We start from the raw sequence: 20,031 nt of genomic DNA, 5'->3' as shown, positions 1-20,031 counted from the left end.
TTGCAGTACAAGTACCAAGGCAAAATTAAAAAACGACAACAACAACAAAAAAACCTTTCAGTCGTTTCCTCTTCTCCTTACACTAGAGATTAAAATGGTGTCCTACATAGTAAAATAAATAGTTATTTACTGCAAAAATAGCATAAATAACTAGTGTTCTAAATTTAAGTTCTATCTTACATATTTTGAAAGTTGGAACGAACATTTGTGTATGTGGTTGATTTTAAAATACTTTCATTTACATAGAACAGCAAGTATATGACATCCCACAAACAAGACGACTTCTACTGTCAAGTCTGGAACCAACTCTGACAGGCCTGCAAATGGCAGAAGGTAATATAATTAGCTTGCCAGACAGCATAAATAGTGAGGACAGAGTTAGAACTGGAGCCTACGTTTGTAATTTGGGTAAACTTCTGAGGTCTTTTTGTTTGGCTAGTTAGATATTGTTCTTTCTACTAAGGAGTTTAGTAACGGAATGAGGGAATTGGCCTTCTGTAATGTGAAGATCAACTGATCCAAAATAATTTCTGGAATTCTTTCTTTAAATGTCCTCTATAATAAGTTATATGAAAACAATATCTCTCTCTTCTCATTTGGGTATGAAGTTACAAATGATACTGGTAACAGACTTTCCTCATTATAATTGATTGTGACTACATACACTTGAAAATAAAATGAAAGGATTTATTTTAAATGCAGGGAATCCCTAATTAATAAGCTTTTCCAGGATCAGGATTATTTAGTCACAATTCGTTGTATTGCTTTGTTAATTTTTTGCCTTTCCGTCGTATCATTAAAACACAAAAGCAAAATAAGAATGGGATTTATTTTTAAATTTCTAAATCGTTGGTACCCTATATGTGGTGTTTTCACCTGACAGACCACAGGAACTTCTGGGAAGTTACTTAATTCCATAGCCAACTGGTCTTTCAGACGTTTTTTGTAAAAGTGTATGTAGGGTAAGTAATATATAAGCAAAATCTGTCTTGTTACTTTTTTTCTTTCTGAAGAAAATAAACTTTATACACTAAATGAGATAAGAAGGAACTTGGCAGTGAATCTGAAGCCAAGTCTACGAATCTTGCAGCAATCAGTCTTGCAGCAAGCCAAATAGAAAAAGTCAAATTTTCTAGGAAGTGCAATGTTAATAATTTAGTCATAAATTTGATTGATTTAATTTTCAAACTGAAAATCTAAATTAACTTTCTCTTAAAATCATAGACCTTTCCAGTTTGGGTTTTGATGCTGGCAGTACAGCTGAAACTTTCCACATGCGAGGTAATTTACTGAGCTGAGATTTTTAATTTAGAGGTATCTCTAAGACTTGTATAATTTCTTACAGGAGAAAACTCAAATGGGCTAACTCTACAGTTAACTCTCTTAATCAGTAATGCTGGCTTTCTCAGAAGCTATGAACAACGGCCTGCTATTCTGTCTCATTTTACCTGCCTGGAATATACAAATTTGAAGGGTTATCTGAGTTTATGTGAAGAAATACAGTGATAGAATTACAGGTTCAGTAATGTTTCCTTATAACTGTAGAATTAGAAGGATTACGTACTTCATTTTTCTCTTGCTGTAGTTCGGGATCTGATGATACATGGCTTGGCTTGGCCTAATCAGGTCCCTGTTGCTAATAATGGTCATACCTGCATTTGCATTTAAGTTCAGATCAGGAGTATGCTGTTACAGTGAATCTTCCAGTCATCCCCAGTGTACTGTGCTTTAGTTCACACCACTGAATGATCTCAGAGTGTAAACTTGATTCTTTCCAGAAGAAACTAAGCTAAAAGATGTGCTGCAGGAGTGCACCTAATGTACTGCAACTGCTAATAGACTTTTAAACCGTGGGATCAGACTTGAGCTCGTCTGAGTTAAATCCATTGAAATACATGTAATGTGGAAGTCTGGTCATTACCACCATTTAGGTCTTACATTGCTGCTTCTATTATGCTGCGTTTCTTGCCAATACAGATGCAATCTGTGACGTAACTTGGTCAATTGTCAGCAAATCGTTCATTTGGATCTGATCTTTGATATCTTTGTGCCATGACAGTTTTATGACCACTACCATCCATTTTGTTTGCAGAGAAGAACTTGCAGAAGAAAAATGTCTTTTGTGAGATGTTTCAAAACCAGAAATTATTTACTTACTAGAAGATAATCCTAGGCTCATCTGAAAAGTTGGATGTTACTAACTTGCATGATTTTAGTCACTTGTCTAGTATAAATGAAGATATTTAGGCTGATATGTACATTGCAGTAGAAAACAAAACTTCGGTTTTATTTTTAGTTTCCTAAGCTGTGATGTGAATGAGAATGGCAATTTCTCTCCTGGATGATCTTACTGTTGTATTTTTGAGGTTCCAAGTGAGTTCTAAGCGAGTTAAATTCAAGCAAATGTTCTCCCTAGCTACATAAAATTCCATACTGTAAGATATTGTTTCTAGCTAATATAAACAAGTTGTCATTGTGTAAATAGGCTGCAGTTGTTGTTTATGAGCCTAGATGATGAGGATTGTAATGGCAGTAACTGTGAAAGGAAATAGGATAATCTGAAATATAGACAATATATCGGACTCTAAGAGAATGTACTGCTGATTGGAAGACAGCTCGATCTTTTTGAAAAAGCAGATTGACAGCAGTTAGATTTTTTTTTTAGTTTTCCAGTTACATGTTTCTGCAAATGCCTGTGAAAATAAGATGTTCTGTGATGACAAGAAGTAGTAGCTAGCTAGATAACTAATATGCTTCGAAGCATTTACTGCCTCTTTCACACAGCGATGAAACAATCACGCACATATGTGCACGTGCACATACACACGTGCGCACACACATAGAGAAAGAGAGAGAGAGAATATATTTTTAAATTTGTAGTTATATTGGAGAAATTCTTTAAATATAATATTGTAAGCGTGGTAGAACACAGCAGTTTTTCTGAAGTAGTATCAGTTTGTAAGCTGAATGTTCTTTTCAATCATCTACTGAAGATGTTGAACAAATGTATTTAAAGTTGTTAATGAAGTTATGTTAAAGCCACTTTCCTTGTTAAATATCTTCTCTATTTCATGCTAAAAGTCTAGCAAAATATAAATACCTTTTCTTTACTGAAATATCTCTCTGTAGAGGACAGACTGAATGAATTAATCAATCAAAAAAATATTTTGCTGCCAAGTCTGGAAGAAAATTCACAAGATTTTCAACAAGCACAGACTCTTGTGCTAGACCAAGAAGACAAATGCAGATATTATGGTGAGTGCAGATTTAACATCATGTGTATACAGAGAGTTTTGCTTACTCCCTATTGGCTATTCAGTAGGTTTCTATAGATAGAAGATTTGTCTCTGACTGTGGTCATTCTCCTCGTCCGTCTCTATCTCTTTCTTGTTTACTCTTCTTGTAATTCTGAATTAAGACTTATTATATGAACTGGTAAAATCTACCATTTGCTATGAATATGAAGCAGAGTACAGATACACTTACAATATAGAATACTTCAGAGGTGTCAGAGAAGAAGGATAACTGTGCAAACGACAAATATATGGCCAAAGTTCAAAAAGCTAGAAGTACTATAATGTTACAAGTTTTTGAGTCTGTACTTCATCGGAAAAATTAATCTCTGTATGGAAAGCTGAAACTTTGTGGTTAAGCATGTTTTAATCACTCAGAAGACTTTCATCTGAAATTAACGGAAAGGTCATGCATAAAATATTTTTGCAAGATTCTAATTTTTTTTCTCAGTTCAGTGCTTAATAGAACTGAAAAATAGAGTTAAGGGTCCAAATATGTATTTGAATAATACTAACAGTAAGCAAATTTATCTTTAAAGTTCTCAATAAATTTTGAAGTACTTCTTATAGGTTTTAGTTCTCTTTTCTGCTCAGCTGCCCAATGGGATTCTATCTTGTTTATACAAGAATCTGAAGAACAGTATTATGGTGTGAGGTGTTAGCTTGAATATGTTTGATTCTATTCACAAATCTTAATTTAATACCTACTTAACACCATTCTTATGTGGCTAGTGGAATTTTTCTAAATTTAACAATATATTTAATGTTATAGTACTGTAATTATAAGAAACTATTTTGGTAGAAAAATGTTGATAGACTTTAAATTCAGAATATCATTGGAAGTTTTTTTAAGTTTTAAAAGCTTTTCTGAGAACAGAAACTTTCTGAACTTTGTTCGGAAAGACATCTGTACAAATTTGTGTCAGAATTTCGGATTTTATTAAACTGTAATGCAACCGATGTGGTATTTCAGAAAATGCATTGCTTAATGGAGAGAAATAGTAAACTTTTTATTAGAATTTCACACTGTAGGGGCATAGGCAGTGTTCTGATCTGCCTGTGCATTAGCTGATTACGTATTTGTGAGCTGAAAACTGTCTAATAAAGATATTCATTAAAAGAGATAATTAAGGAGTTGTTTGGATGGTTAATGTTAATTGATAGTCATTCTTGAAAAACTGGCTAATTTTTCAGGAAGCTGTAATGAGGCAAATGATGTGCTGACATCTTCAAAGGTTGTATGGGGCAACATCAGTTTGACTGATCTTGGGTAGAATAATTTAACAGGAATATATTAATAGAAAACTAAGTGAAAGAAATGCAACTGATGTCAGTGAAATATTGTTTTATGGAAGATCCATGCAAACCAACCTTTTTTTTTTTTTTTTTTTTGAGAGGTGTTAAAATTACCCTGTTGATTAGTAGCAATTATAATGTTGGCATTACAGACTTCTAAAAATTGCTAAGTTTAGTCTAGAGTTCTACAGAAAGCTATTTTTTATTAAGAAATTAGATAAATGTGAAATTATCTGTTCTGTCAGATAGATTACAGCTGAATATCTGGTAGCTTTCAAAATGCTGATGTAAATGGGGAACGTCATCAAGTCATTTCCCACAGAGATTGATATTTGAGTTTTGGCTGATTAATGTTTTCCACGGTGACTTGGGAAAAGCCACAAAATGATAGTTGACCATTTGCAGATTCACCAGATAAAATAGAGTAAATAGTAAGTAATAAGGAGAATAAACTATTTAAGCAGAACAGCCTTCAGTTTTTAGAAAACTGAGTGAGAGCAAACAGCTTTGCTCTTTTGTACAGTCAAATATAAAGTCATACCCTGAAGAACAAGCACGGAGGGGAAATCTTGAGGGAAGGAAAGGCCTTGATGGCGGTAAAGTCAAAACCATAACAATTCTGAGAAGGAATGAGAAATGAAGGTTGGGCCAGTTTTACAAGATTTATGATCCATTTCTGACCAGTACAAAATGAAAATGGATTATTTTAATTTTATAGGTCAAATAAGAAATTATTTGAGGAAAAACTGATGACCAGCATTGTACAGGAGATGGAATTCATTGTAAAAGTCAGACTCTGTCTACTTTAGCACTTAAATTAGGACATTCATAAAAGAACTGAAGTGCCCACGTTAAAGAGCAGTTCAGCAGAAGCTGAATGCATTAAACTACCTTATTATAGAGTATCATGCATTCTTTGCTTTTGAGCTGTGCTAGGATTTTCAAGTTAGTGACTATACAGCCTGTTTCAACAAGGAATGGAGTCCAGTAAAACTCTGTTACTGGATTGTTTACTCCAACCACTGGGTATTACATTTATTGATACCCAGGGGAGGACTCAGTGCTGTGGCTCCTGAATGGCAGAGGATACCTATGTGCCAGTGAAAGGCAATAATTGACACACAATTTTATTTTTAATGTTTCTTATTTGCTGGCTGTAGATTATGCTTCACACAGGAGCACTAAATCATCACATTTTAGTTTGTGGATTAAATGACTTGGCACTTGGTTCATTTCACTACAAAACACCGATTATTACAGAAATGTAAATGAGTACTTCATAGTTTTAGGTGATTTTTGAAAATCCCAGGCTCTGTATATCATATCCAAACGAGCTAGATTTTCTGTACTGGTAACAAGAGCTCATGCACCAAGTAAAAGAAGAGAATGTGAAGGAAGTGACTTGTGGTATCTCTATGTACTGCTAAGTGCAAGCGTATTTTTTCTAATGTGTTAGACTACAGTCTCTAGCTTTTTCTGCCAGGCCTCTCTCCTCTTGCAGTAGCTCCCAGAATTCTCGTTGTACACTCTTTTCCTATTGGTTTTTGAGAGATTTGTGGAAAAATGTCCTAGTTTTATATCAGTGGAGACCTTGAAATAGAATTTGTTGCTTCTGCTCCAGGCAATATGAGGTTTTAATGGGCCCATTAATGTGACACAAAGTAGTAGGCCAGACAACCTAACTGAAATAAGTCTATTATCTCTCTTAAATCATATTTTAAAATAGTAAATAAAATTTACTTCTAATTATTTCTACTAAGTATTTCTCTTGTGGCAGAGAAAAAAATGCAGGACCTAGCAGAAAAAAGAAGGCTTTTGCTTACCAGCCTGGAATCGAATTGGAAAGATCTGCAACAGACTCAGGCTCTGGCAGCTAGCCAACTTCATGGCATGAATGGTAAGTCTTAAAGAACATCATCTTCTAGCCACCCTGAGTCAGATTAAAGATCCTTATAGCCCAGCATCCTGTCTCCAGCTGTGTTCAAAAGCAGAAGCGTAGGGAACAGTATATGATTCTTCCCAGAATATTGTCCAGTTTCTATCTGAGTAATAGTTGGTACGTTCTGTAGTTAATATCCTGTGATTTATTCTTCTTCCATGAATTTATCTATAGATTTTTTTTTTTTTTTTAGCCATACATTAAACAAGTTTAAATCCATAGTATGTCAAAGTCTTTTCCATCTAACTGTCTATTTGGGGAAGAAGTATTTTTTGTTTGTTTTGACCCTGGCACGATTTTTGTCTGATAGTTCCTAGTTCTTCCCCTATGTACCTTTTCCATTGTTTGTTATGATAGGTCACCATTTATTCCCATTGAGAGGCCTTTTTCAGGCTGAAGATCCCTTTGTATTTAATCATTCCTTGTATAGAAGCTGATACGCAACTTTGATTATTTGTGCCCTCCTTCTCAGTATCTTTTCTGGTTTCATTGTATCTATTCTGAGATGGCTGGGACCAAAGTGATATTAAAAATTTGGGCATACCAGTTCTTCTTTTGTGTATATATGACAGTGTTTTTGATTTTGTTTTCTATTGTCTTTCCAGTTATTTCTAATATTCTATATGTTTTATTGACTGATGCTGAGCATTTAAGCTTTCCTTCCTGAGTAGGCCACAGGTAATTCAGAGATCAGCACTGACTAAATACAACGGTGACTAATTTTTTACATTTCACTCAGTTTTCATTTATGAATATTAAATTTAACGTTCCTTCTCATGTAGGCCCTGAACGTTTACCTGAATAGATTTATTATCAACATTATTGTCACCCCATTATTCACCCCTTTTCCAGAATGCTTATAGGTATGGTGAGCTCTGCAGGCCCTCCCGTAGGTCACTCTAGGACTATCCATGACCTCTGTCAAACTAGAAAACTGATAATTAATTCTTATGCTTTGTTTGCTGTCCTCCATCTTGAAGCAGTTATTTGTTCATTTGAAGACTTTCCTAGGTCTTTGATGAAAGGCATTATTGAAAGCCTTTGGAAATCCGTCTGTATGAAATGATCTCTTTTTGTGTATGCCACATTTACTGTCTCCCTTAAAGAAATCCAGTAGGTTTGTGAGGTATGACTTCCCTTTGCCCGTGTTGACTCTTCCCCCATACGTTATACTTATCCATGTATCCACTAGATCTTACCATTTCTACCAGTTAGCAGCACAAACGTTTGGCTAACTCTTCTGTAATTTTTTTTTAAACTTCCCAGAAAACCCTTTTTACAAAATTGAGACTATGTTAGCCCTGTTCGGTTCTCTTGCTACAGAGATCTGGTGTTCATCTCTGAGTTTCTGTAGCCTTCTCAGATGATCATCACTGGCTTATGGCAGTTCGTTGCTATTCCTTTTGTTGATTATCGCTAAAGTATTTTCTGTTGATGCTTTATTTTGAATATTTTCTCTGTTATATTCCCCATGGTGGTGGATTTTAAGTTGGCAGCCTCCTGAAAGTTCTCCATAGTGAATATAGAGGCAAGGAATGAATTTACATGTTCTCCTATTTCTTTACCTTTAATTATTCTTCTTATATCTGTTCCAGTTTATTTATTATGTTTATCCCTTCTGTAAGTTACTCAACAAATCCTTTTTTGGCATAATAGTGCTTAACTTTCTGTTTGTTTCTGTTTTCTTGATTTAAATTTGACTTCAGCTTTTTCAAAGATATCCTCTTATTTTGGTTAGCTTCTTTCACTGCCTGTTTAAGCAGTGCTTTTTCATCATCAGTTTTTTTTGGTCATCTTTCTATAGTCTTTCTTTAAGCAGGTTATGTGGTGCTCAAGAATATTTTGGTGCCCCTTCCAAGCACGTTATCCTTTTAGCTGCTGTTACCTTTTTAGCCTTTTGAATTTTTTTCATTTTTTACCATTTACTTTCTTGAAATTAAACATTACAGTAGTAGATTTTTTTTATTTTTTTTTTTCAGTCCTGCAGTTATAATGCCCTGTCAGTTATTACCCATCCACAGAGTTTCTAATATGGCTATTATATTATTTCAGTATCCTCATTAAAAAAGAAAGGCATTATACCCTTCCTCCCATCATCTTCTTAGGCTGCTAGCACTTGAGTAGCAGCATGAATAAGTTTGATCTGTCTTACTGTTTTTATGTTACTTTTAAATGGGACTCTGAAGTAAGCCTTGATCCTAATTCTGTACTCCTTATTCAGGAAGAAAAGGTATGATTGTGTGACTAATTATTCTTAGGGTGTGCTTTGGTTAGGAAATATTTCTGAGATAAACGTGTATCTGAAGTGTCATAGTTTTTATTTCCTTTGTTTACCTGTCTTTGCACTGTGCTAATATAACAGGTAAGTTGGATAACAGATAACATTAAAGAAATAGTTCACACACTTTCAGTGTTTCTTTTACAACACATAAATAATTACTTTATCTGATGAAATGTAATTGTTTTATTAAACCGTATAGATATTCTTGTATAGCCATAGTAGTGTTTTAGGAGAAATGCAGGCATTCCATTCCCATGTTCTGTATCTTGATTTTCATTCTGTAGAGATATTCTGTAAATTTTTTCTCAGATAAATGCACCAAAATCATCCCCTTTCAGTAGGAAACAAAGTAAATGAACTCATCAAGGAAAGAGAGTCTTTGGTTGCTGAAATAGAAGAAAATCTAAAGAGCCTTCAAGAAGTTGAGAATGTGGTAACAAGCCATTTAGTCACAGACAGATTCATTGGTAAGTGCAAAGTAAATAAGTTGGTAAAAGTAGTATGAAAGCAAACATGTAGATAGATGAATGTGGTAGCTTACTGGAAACAGCTGGATTTCCCTTACTTTTGCAGTTGCTCCAACTCTTTCTCCCCGTATTATACCCTTCCATTCTGTGCACTGCTTCCATAGCTCACACATTCTTGTGATTACTCACATTCATCCTTGACTCTGAAACTCTCACTCTTTCAACACTAATCTCTTTACAACCACTAGCCAACATACCTTGCTGCAGAAATGCTCTCTGCTAGCTCTGTTCTTCCCCTTGGTACTTCATGTCCTCACTAAGCACAGAGCAAAGCTAAAACGTGGGCTGTGATTAGTAGTACTAGTTGGTGTATAGAAATGGATAGAGGCTGATCACAAGCTCTAGTATACATAATCCACAACAATCTACACCTTCATCTGCAATGTTAGCTCATTCTTCACGGTAAGATATCTTTAGCTGATAATGAATATTCTGATGAGAAGATATATCTTGAAACTTTCAAATAGCAAGCAAAAATCTCTACTATATAAAAGAAAGTTCAAGAGTTTGCAGTGCAAGACATTGATAATAGAGGTCTTGCTCTTTAAATCACATAAGAATGAGATTAAATTTTAGGCATATATGACTGTCTGCTTTGGCAATCCTAATCACGTACATAAAATTAGTCATAGAAGCAAGAGTCTGAAAGAGTATCTCTTGGAGTGTATTTGAGAATTTAACATAGCAGAGAATCTTCAAATTTCTGTTGTGCATCGAAATAATTAACCTGATATATGTTTTGTGTAATGCAGTGTTAAAGCAAGATGTGACAGACTGTATAACCTTCCTATGAAGAATCAACAAATAAACAATATATTTGATCCTTTTCCGCTGACAGAATATTTGAGACTTATTTTTTTGAGTTCTCAGTATTTTATTTCTTACATAGCTCTTTATCAAACTTTTGTTTATTGTTAATCTGTTTTTTAAAAAAAATTTGCCTTTAAAATTTATGTTTAAAATTAATATTTAACCCAGACATTCTTAAATTATGTAAAATTCTGCCCTACATGTTTTTTCTAGTTATAATTTATCCATTCTAATGAAATGATCTTATGGTGCTATTTATTATCATCAATAAGCATTCACTTGAGTTCCTTTCCAGTACTCAGTGTTCTGGTGCTTGTATTCACAGTTGCTTATAAATATTTTCTTTCTGCTAGATAATTACTTTGGCAGCAATTCTGATTTTTTAGAAAGCAAATCAGAAGTGCCTGGAAAACAGCCTCTAAATAGTAGAACTTTGCAGCTAGGACATATACTCTTTCAGTACTTCTACTTGATCAGGACAGAAGCTTTGATAAATTTTTTTTTAAGTTTTTTTAGGGTTTTTTTTTTTTTAGTTTTTTAGTTTTACCTAACAAATAGATAATTATGCATTTTTACTTTTCTATTCGCATTATAGAAAACTAAGACAATGATGTGTTTTAAGCAGGATTTGTTAGAAAAATGTGTGACTTTACTAAGAATATGAAAGCACTAACTGATAATTAAGTTCAACTGTCACACATTGGCATCTTCAGTTTAGGGGAAATGGGTAAAAATGGAGAAATACCAACATTTTGACTGTAGATGACAGCTTTTTGCAAAATCAATCTGATTAATAGCATTTTTCAAATGCTCTCCTTTGCCCCACTCTGTCTGCTTTTTATATATCTATTTCTTTAGTCTCTCCTTCATATTGGTAAATCTAGAAATAGTAACAGTAATATAAATTTTACTGTTTTTAATATTTTTTACTAATCCCAGAGAACTGGGGCTTAGCCTTGAGAAGAGAAAGCTCAGGGCATTTATGCACTCTTAGGAGTGTGTAAAAATACCTGATGGGAGGGTGTTGTATCCAGTGAAAGGATGAGAGGCAATGGTCACAAATGGAAATATGGGAAATTCAATTTAAACATAAGAGTTATTTTTTACTGTAAGGGTAGTAAAACACTGGAACAGTTGCCAGAGAGGCTGTGGAGTCTATATTGGAGATTTTCATATCCTAGCTGGATGTGGCCCCAGGCTACCTGCTCTAGTTGATACTGCTTTGAGGAAGAGGTTGATTAGACATTCTCCAGAGGTCTCTTCCAGCCTCAACTACTCTGTGATTCTATGATAATGAATTTTTATTTGTGATGGCAAAGAAAAAATTGTTAGATTGTATAATACTGCAGTTGCACAAAAAAAGAGTGGGATCTCGAAGAATGTTTATCATTTAGATGATGACCTGTGATAATGTGTGTAAATATGCAAAGTAACTAAATTGGAATACTGTTCATTTATTTTAATCTGTCATTTGCTGAGATACTATTTAATTGTTACTCACTCCATTAGTTGTGTGTTATATAACCTGATTTTGCAGAAAGTGAATCGTTAGCAGGGAAAAAAAGAATCCTTCTTCCAAATCTTCCATTGGCTCTGTCATCTGTTCAAAGTGCAGACAAATCCGTTGGTAGGAAAGGGACAGTTCCAGGTAACAAGTGGTGTAGGTTTCTACATTCTTTGTTTGGGGGGGGGATATGTTTATATATGTTTTTGAACATTAAGTCACCTTTTAAACCTTACAAATAACTTCTGTAGCTCTGTTTAGTCACATGTTCCCTACATACTGTGGCATGTTGCAGCCATTTCCCTGTATTCAGGTCCTCTACAGCTAACACAGCTGGTCTGGTGCAGAGAAAGGGGCCCTAATGCAATATCTTGTGAATTTGTGAGGTCCATGTACTACAACAGGGGTTTGTAAGGCAGTACAGAGTATTTGAACAAGACTTGCACAGAATGCATTGGACTGTACAGGAGGAAAGGAAAGGCACTTGGCGAAACATCTTGGCAGATGTATTAGACCTCCTTTAAGACATAGTTCAAAATAAATTACATATGGTGGTTAATATTTTGTAGCAGTAACACCAGTCCCACTGGCAATCCTTGAACCTTGAACTGGCTGATACAAGCCTTTATTCCTTCTATAGCTAAACAAGCCAGCTACTGCAGCTAGATCACAACTGCAGTCCTAAACAGTTTTAATTGAAATTTTGATTAACTGCTAATTGTATTAGCATGATAATTCAAAGCAGGAAATTCCTAAGATGTCAGTAATTGGGGGGGAAAAAAAGATTTAAAATATGAAATTCTGCAGAGAAAGATTCTTTTCCACTGCAGCCTCCAGGACTGCATAGTAAATGAGCGAGCATTGCTAGCCAAGTACAATTCTGTGCAAAACACAATTCTGTGCAAAGCGTCCAAGTGATGGATGAACTACCGCAGGGTTTGCAAGATGAATTTGGGACTGTTCTCTCACAAGACTAGTTGATGGTTAAGAACTTAGACACATGATTAAATTATTGAAGCTTAATGAGTAACTTCATAACAATCAAGCTTTAGGGAATGACAGTGTATCCATGTTTAACCCATGGTAAAGGTAAGCAATTTTCCTTAGGTATGATATATGGAAATTTTAAGTTCAGTGTGGTCACCCTAGATTCCATTATTCCCAAGGTTGGTTTATGCCTTTTGACTTTCAAGATTCGTGTTACTCTATGGCAAGAAATGCAGAAATTCTTTGGACGTTTCAGGGTGTTGTGAATGTATGCTGAGGTCCTGTCATGTAAAGGAAGGATATCTTCCCATCCTCCAGTGTTTCAGCAGTCAGCTAATCCAATACAAGTCTCATTAGCAAATGACTATCTTTAAAAGAATGATTTTCAACTTCCAGTTCACAATCTCAGAGTCATGCTAACTGGAGATTGAACCTTTCTTCCCACTCAGAAGATGTCATTCTCCAGATTGATTCTGAAGTCAGCCAGCATTGCAGCACTTGTTAAAATCTTAACAGACCAGGAGGTAGACATAACTACGAATTATTATGTTCTATGAACTTCTGACCATTTTTTCTACTGCAAGTTGTAATTCTCTACTGTCACACAAAAAGGTGCCAAATCATTTCTAGTGAGTTTTGCTGTTCACTATTCCTGTTCCATTACTCACTTATGCTCGGACCAAAGCATCCCTGCTCCGTCATAGCCTTGCAGTCTTTGTTGCCTTATCTGCGACAAGTTTTGGTATTTTGAAATACAGCTATAGGAGTATCCAGTCTTAAATTATTCCTGTTACTGTGCATCTTGAACATTAGAACAGTTTAGGAAACCATCTCAGCAGGGGACAGTTGAGCAATTGGCAATAGAGAATTGGCACAAAGAACTGCATCTTTCTATACGTTTTCTACAAACAGGGAATTCAGTAAAATCATTTGTGTCACCACTTAACCACATAGTGCTATTTCATGTTTATATTCTTTTAAATTATTCTTAACTATTTATATCGACACTAACAAATGCATGTATGAGGTAAAATTGTAACTCCCTCCCCTCATCATTCCACTTTTTAAACTGTATTGTTCTTGGTTATACATGTGTAATATTATCCTTAAAAAGCCAAATATTGAAATAATTGTTTCCATTATATCTTATTAAATAAATAGTTTTACAGCTTTAGGGATTTATTTAAAAGCTAACTCAGTACTCTGTCTTGTACAGAATATAGAGTTAAATATGATTCCTGAAAGGAAGAAATGCAATTTCATCCCTTACACAAATATAAGATCTTATCTTTCTATATTTTATATCCCTTTCAGACACTCATACATGTGTATGTATAGGAAAATAAAAAACGGTAGGCATATTTGATTGGTATTTTTAGTTTTTAAAACAGCTGATGCATTCAAGATTTCAGTCAGACAGTGGTATGCTTTTGTTTTTGCATTTATCCATTTATCCACTCGTAAAAGCTGATAGTTAGCATTACAGAATCTTAGTAATGGGCAGTACTCAGTTTGTAAAGAAGAATGTACCAGAATTCAAATACATATATTCATGGATAGGTTTTCTGATTAAATAAAACAATTTCGTGTCAAGACTGTTTTTCTGAAAATACATTTGGTAGCTAATGCAGATACTGCTAGAGATTGTCCCATCACAGAATCACCTACTTTAGATGTTTTGCTCATAGTTCAGCTCCAAAAGATTATTTTACTTGCTTAACACATTTCTTAATGTTATTGAAACTGAGCAAAATAAACATTGAGCATTAAGGATTTTGGAATTATTATAATATTTAAGTTACATGTACTCTGAACATTATGACACACACAAGTTGTTTGCAATTAACCAGCAGAGTTGATTTGTAATTGTTTACAATCCTTGTGCTTATTAATGTTATTACTAGTTACCACTGTTTCTGTTCATTGTCTTTTTTACATGGAGATGCTGTCTTCTTAATTGTTTTTTCTTAGTAGAAATTGTGCAATTTTGAATGACCAATTTTTTGCCTCTGAAAAGTCTTTTAAAAAAAAAAAAATCTTGTATATTATTTTTTATTTTGGAAGCACCTGCGCAGTCAACTTATGACAGAGACACCACATCATATGTTAATCAAATGATGCCGAGAAAAGTTGCATCGAGTATATGTTTTGACTTTTCTACGCTTCCAGCCTTAGTACCAGGTAACTCAGAAAGCCAATGCTTTCTGCAAAAGACTTGTAAAACAGAAAGTAATTCAGTGTTTGTCTACTGAAAACAATGGTTGTCAAGATCGATTCTTTGGTTCAAAAGGCTGCAGTGGTACTGTACCCTTGCAGTCTGCAGAGGAAGGTGGGCCTCTAGACTAAATAGGATAGGTTTCTTGTGAATACCATGTGGCTTGATGTAGGGTTGATGCTATTTCAGATCCTGTCCTGGGCAAACTGGATCCACCAATATGAAATAAGATTAGTTTCAGGCAGATTTTATATTTTTGTGATTTTTTTTTTAAATTTCATATATATTTTTAACAATGGGAGTCCACATGTTCTTAAGGCACTTTTCTATTCTTAAACTGAATTGTATGACTATTAAAACTAAACTTAATCCTAAAGAGTTGAGAATTTACTTGTTTTTTTAAATAGCATTTTTAAATGACATGCCATATACTATATTCTGATTATCTATTTTTACGTACTGTGTACAGAAGGGAGAGTTCAGAAGGCACCAGAAATTGAACTTCCTCAGAAGAGAAAGCTGATGAAAAAAGCTTCAGACACTTCTGAGAGTAAAAGTAACGTGTTTGTTTATATTTACAAAATATTACAGATATGTATACATTCTAATATATTTGCAAAAAATCTAAGTATACCCAGTGTTCTAGTCAGTAAAAATGCAGCATTTGTACTTCTCTGAAAATATTGTACTTCCTTTTCTTATACCACCATGATACTGTACCACTGACTTTGCTATAGAGGTTTAAGAAGTTAATTGTTCCCAGCTGTAGATTTGTTCCTTGTTCTATGTTCCTCGAGGACAAGGGTAGCACAAGTCAGCACAGGTCAGCTCCTCAACTGCAGTGCAAAACCTAGTTTATTACCTAAATTATTGACAATGGTTTAATACACAGGAGTTTGTGAATTGTGGCTGAGGAGCTAGGTAAGAGGTTATTTCTGATGTCTTGTCTGTGGAAGTTTTAACTTGTGGTAGGGGAATGAGGGAAGCTGGATCAACAGAGTCTTAAACTGTGGCTGCTAAGCCTGTTCGATTGTGTGTCAGAGCGCACTTATTGTAATACTACTGTATGCTAAATTACTAACATCAGTGACTGTTGTTCTCAATCAGTTATGCATTGGATGATAGGTCATAGAGAGTTTAAGTTCCTAATGGCCATTGGTTTCATCTGCTGCCTAAAGGGCTATTCCTAGGTTGAGGCAGGGATTTTCCAGGAAAATTGGTCAGAAATGCTAATTTGTCAAAATCAAAATATTTTGGGAAATAGCTATTTGATGAACTGACAAGATTCTTGTTTGTCAGGGCTTTTTGGGGGGAAGAGGGGGTCTAATTGTTCTGCTGTGAGCATGGCTGGCTGTGTCTTCTTCCATGGCCCACTGATCTATGGCAGTAAGTCTCTAAAAGAAGTGAAAGGAGCATCTGGAATGAATGAAGACAATGAGGGAAAGACCCATGGCAAGCGTGAGAAAAGAAGTGGGTTCAGAAAACATAAATATGCTTCCTTCTCCGTGGGGAGGTATAGTGACCAGAGAGAAGGGAGCACAGCAGCAAGGGCCTTCAGGGGTCAACAGGGAGAAAAAATAAATGAAATGCCGCCTTTTCTACGTGGCCAAAAGAGAAAGAGGAGTGGGTAGGAGAAACGAGGAATATCCTTAATCCATTTGTAAAACAGAGGGAACAAGATAAAATTAGGTCTGTCATGCTTTCTGTGGAACTGTTCAGTTGCAAAGAGAGATGGCATCATGATCAGAAGTACAAATCTTTTCCTATTTCTGAAATGTACACTCACTGTTCAACTACTCTAGCTTCTACTGAGGTGCTATTTAGCAACAGAACTTAGAATAATAAATGCTTTTTGAAACTGCTGCTCAATAAACATAGAGGTTAATTTATTCTTGTCAAGTAGTGTGCACTGCACTCTGGGTAACAGGATAGGATAGGACCTCTGTAGTTGGGTATATTGTACAGTTTTCATTCCACAAAATTAAAATACTGTAAATCAGGATATGTAGCAGTTTATGTAACTAATGTAAATGCACTTGAGTGTATTAGAGTATCTTAAAATTTATATTAAACAAAACTACTATATATTTTACCATGTTACCTTTATAACGTTGAATATCAAGAAGTCTAAATAAGCTTGAATGCTGGATCTGATGGAAGTGTTGGTTTTGTTTTTAGGAGACTTTGGTGCCTCAATGCCTTACCGGTGTGAATGGGTAGGTAAATGTAACCTTTTTGAAAACATATCATGATTCACTTAAACTATTTCCAGTAGTGCTCTCAAACAAATTAACTAAGTTGAAATGAAATTCTTGAAGAACAGACTCAGTCACTCAGGTAGGTTCTTTGTGAAACTAGCCTTAACTATGAGCTGTATAGAATCACAGTGCTTCCTTTGTGACAGCTTCTGTGGCGCTAGAAATAATGTCCAGGTTGTGTGCTTTAAATATATATATATATATACACACACACACATACACACACAATTGATAATAGGGAGCTCACTACCTACTAGGAAACATGGCCTTGGTGGAGGAGTTGTGAACTAGTCGCATAAACAAAGGAGTGCATCAAGAGTCTCTGTGGAGAAATTGAAATGGCATTAAAAAAAAGACTTAAGTGTTAAAATGTTTCCTTTCTTAGTATCTTTGAACTTGAGCAAAATACTTCCTCATAACCAGGAGTACATGTAAACATTGTTTCTCTTTGACTGTTAACTCTGTTGTAGTTCTAGTATTAGCAAGTGATGGGAAAGACTTGTTCTCCCTTTTTGTCAGAATATGGAAATGAAAGTTTAAACATTTTTTCCATGTTAACAGCAATATGCCCACTTTTGTTTGCAGAAAGTTATTTCAAGATCAAAGTTAAATTTGTTGCAAGTTTGAGTGATATCCCTGTGGTAACTTGATGTTCATGTGCCCCTCTTGGGCAAAGCAAGATTCTTTGCTAGTGCTATTTTATGGACATCATGACTTTTCCCTGGATGGTATTCTGTTCTCTACCTATGGCATGGTGAGCCCAGAATTCCCAATTCATTGTAGGTACTACTGGCAGTGAGACGTAATTCCATGTAGTAGCTGGCAGCTTCTCTCCTTACCATGATTCTAGAAAAGCTAAGGTTGAACAGATTATCATTACTGGCATGACACAAGCTGTAATGGTGTTTAAGTTTGAGAATTCTCTTAAACTCAGCTGCTTTTCAGTTTAGAAAACTAACTGGGTTCTGTATTTCAGTACTTTAGCATCAGTCATTTAAATAATCAGAGAATTTTTCAGGTTGGATAGGACCTCATATTGACCTTGCAATAATGTATATTTTTTTCATTTAGTTCCACAAGGGCCCATGAAGCAGTAAGATTTGCAAACAAGTAGTTATTTTCTCACTCTATAGTGACAGTATTTCAGAAAGGTATTTTACAGACCCATCGTACCGCTTAACTTGAGCGCTTTTTGTTGCCAATGGGGAAAAATCGTCCTGTCTCTTTAACTTCTAGGGAAGCTGAGTAGATATGTACCCTCATTTACAAGACTGTTTTGTTAGGCTGAACTTCCAGATTTTGCTTGATAGGACTGCTCTGTTTAAATGGAATTCCTGCCATGGGATTCATTTGCACTAACTTTAGGTATCTAACCTTTAGATGCCTCAAATTGTGCTTGTTGTCTTATGTGCTTGTACTGTTAGTTGAAAGAAGTAGGTGCCATAGGTTATAATTCATCCTAAAACTGTTACCTCCAAAATGTGTTTTATCTCATCGGGTTCCCTTTCCCTCCTTTCCCCCCCCCCCCCTTCCCCCTCCCTTTCCCCTTCCCCCTGAAAAGGACAAAGATTGACCGACTCGCTTAGATATTTCACTTGGAAATGTCTTAGAATAGACCAGATTAATCTTAGTCCGTATTACTTGCCTTGCACCCATGTACCCAGCTGTTTATCTAAGTAGTGCCTAGACTCTGAAGACAAAGGTTGCACATATATGTTCTTTTTGGTATGTACAAAGTTCATTTCCACTGCTATTACTGCTAATAATTCCTTGCATTACAAGTGTCTGTCTTGTATCATTGTATCATTATTTGCTACAAAAACTTTTGCTGTTAAGATTTTTTCTGTGAGTAACCAAACAATGGAATTTAAGAGGTATAATCGGATATTTTATACAGTATCCAGTCCTGTAATGCACAGGAAATGTATATATGTGTGCGTATGTATATGTACATATTTTTTATTTCCAGGGATCACTGTTTATTTCTGGGAAGAGTTACCCTTTGCTGAGCACAAAGAATCAAGAAGCAAAAAAGAGGTGAAACATCTCTGATAAGATTCTCTCACAGTCCTCTTATTAGAATAGCTGTGATAAACTTACAGCATTAATAAAAATACCACTCTGTCACTCTCCTATAGTCTAGACACTTCATAATTTATATCCAGTATTTATATTTGGGTATATAAGTGGTGTATGACAATTACGGTTGAACCACTCAGACTGTACTGCTAATTCCTGCTGTACTGCGAAAGCTCTGGAAGTCAGTCCTTTTATGAATAATTATCTGCTTAGCTTTATACCTTTTATCGGATCTCAGAGCAGTAACTTCTGACAGATGCCTCTACTCCTCCCTTCCTCCCTCCTCCACAGGATTATGGGATCTGCTAGTATGTCTTATGGAGCTGTGTTTGCGTTGAATGGACTATCACAAATTGTCGATCTCTGAAAAGGCAACATAGGCATTACAACGTAGACTGCAGGTTGCAGCCAAATCAAACAAACTGATTGTTCCCAGTGTAACAGGCAGTAGATCTCTGTGCATCATGTAAGGGAGGCAGGTTTATGCGAAAAATATGAAAGGATACTTCATTAAAGAAAGTGTGGGCAGGAGACTGAGGGGCGCTGACTTCACAGAATGGATTTCTTTTATTTGGAGAAAGATCTAAGCATCTTCAGGACTACCTTGTATCTGAGTTTGACTGTTAAGAATACTAACACAAAACACACAAGCAGATCTCATTATCCCTAGCTACATAAACACACTATACAAACTAGTTAAAATAGAATGTTGTTTCGGGAAATCTTTTGTGTGTCTGTTGGTTGCAACTACTTTGTCCCTGAAGGGTGAACAGCATTTGCAATATAGAAGCTGGAAAGACTGGAAAATCTACACTGGAGTCAATATTGGACTGAGAAATGGG

General features: G+C 35.2%; 1 protein-coding gene across 1 annotated transcript in view; it reads left to right on the top strand.

The window, feature by feature from the left end:
- LOC138066366 (myosin-11-like) overlaps window positions 1-19,151 on the top strand; it is a 37,925-nt gene extending 18,774 nt beyond the window's left edge. The window contains exons 12-21 of the mRNA XM_068935985.1: window positions 247-333; window positions 1,225-1,281; window positions 3,130-3,255; window positions 6,367-6,486; window positions 9,148-9,276; window positions 11,684-11,794; window positions 14,702-14,818; window positions 15,322-15,408; window positions 17,031-17,068; window positions 19,080-19,151. Coding sequence (XP_068792086.1) covers window positions 247-333; window positions 1,225-1,281; window positions 3,130-3,255; window positions 6,367-6,486; window positions 9,148-9,276; window positions 11,684-11,794; window positions 14,702-14,818; window positions 15,322-15,408; window positions 17,031-17,068; window positions 19,080-19,151 — 944 coding nt within the window. The remainder of the gene's footprint in view (window positions 1-246; window positions 334-1,224; window positions 1,282-3,129; window positions 3,256-6,366; window positions 6,487-9,147; window positions 9,277-11,683; window positions 11,795-14,701; window positions 14,819-15,321; window positions 15,409-17,030; window positions 17,069-19,079) is intronic.
- The last annotated feature ends 880 nt before the right edge of the window (window positions 19,152-20,031 follow it).

This window comes from Struthio camelus, chromosome 2 (assembly GCF_040807025.1).
Source record: "Struthio camelus isolate bStrCam1 chromosome 2, bStrCam1.hap1, whole genome shotgun sequence".
Classification (NCBI taxonomy): domain Eukaryota; kingdom Metazoa; phylum Chordata; class Aves; order Struthioniformes; family Struthionidae; genus Struthio; species Struthio camelus.
The sequence above is the reverse complement of the archived record's forward strand: the minus strand, read 5'-3'. Positions and strand labels throughout refer to the sequence as shown.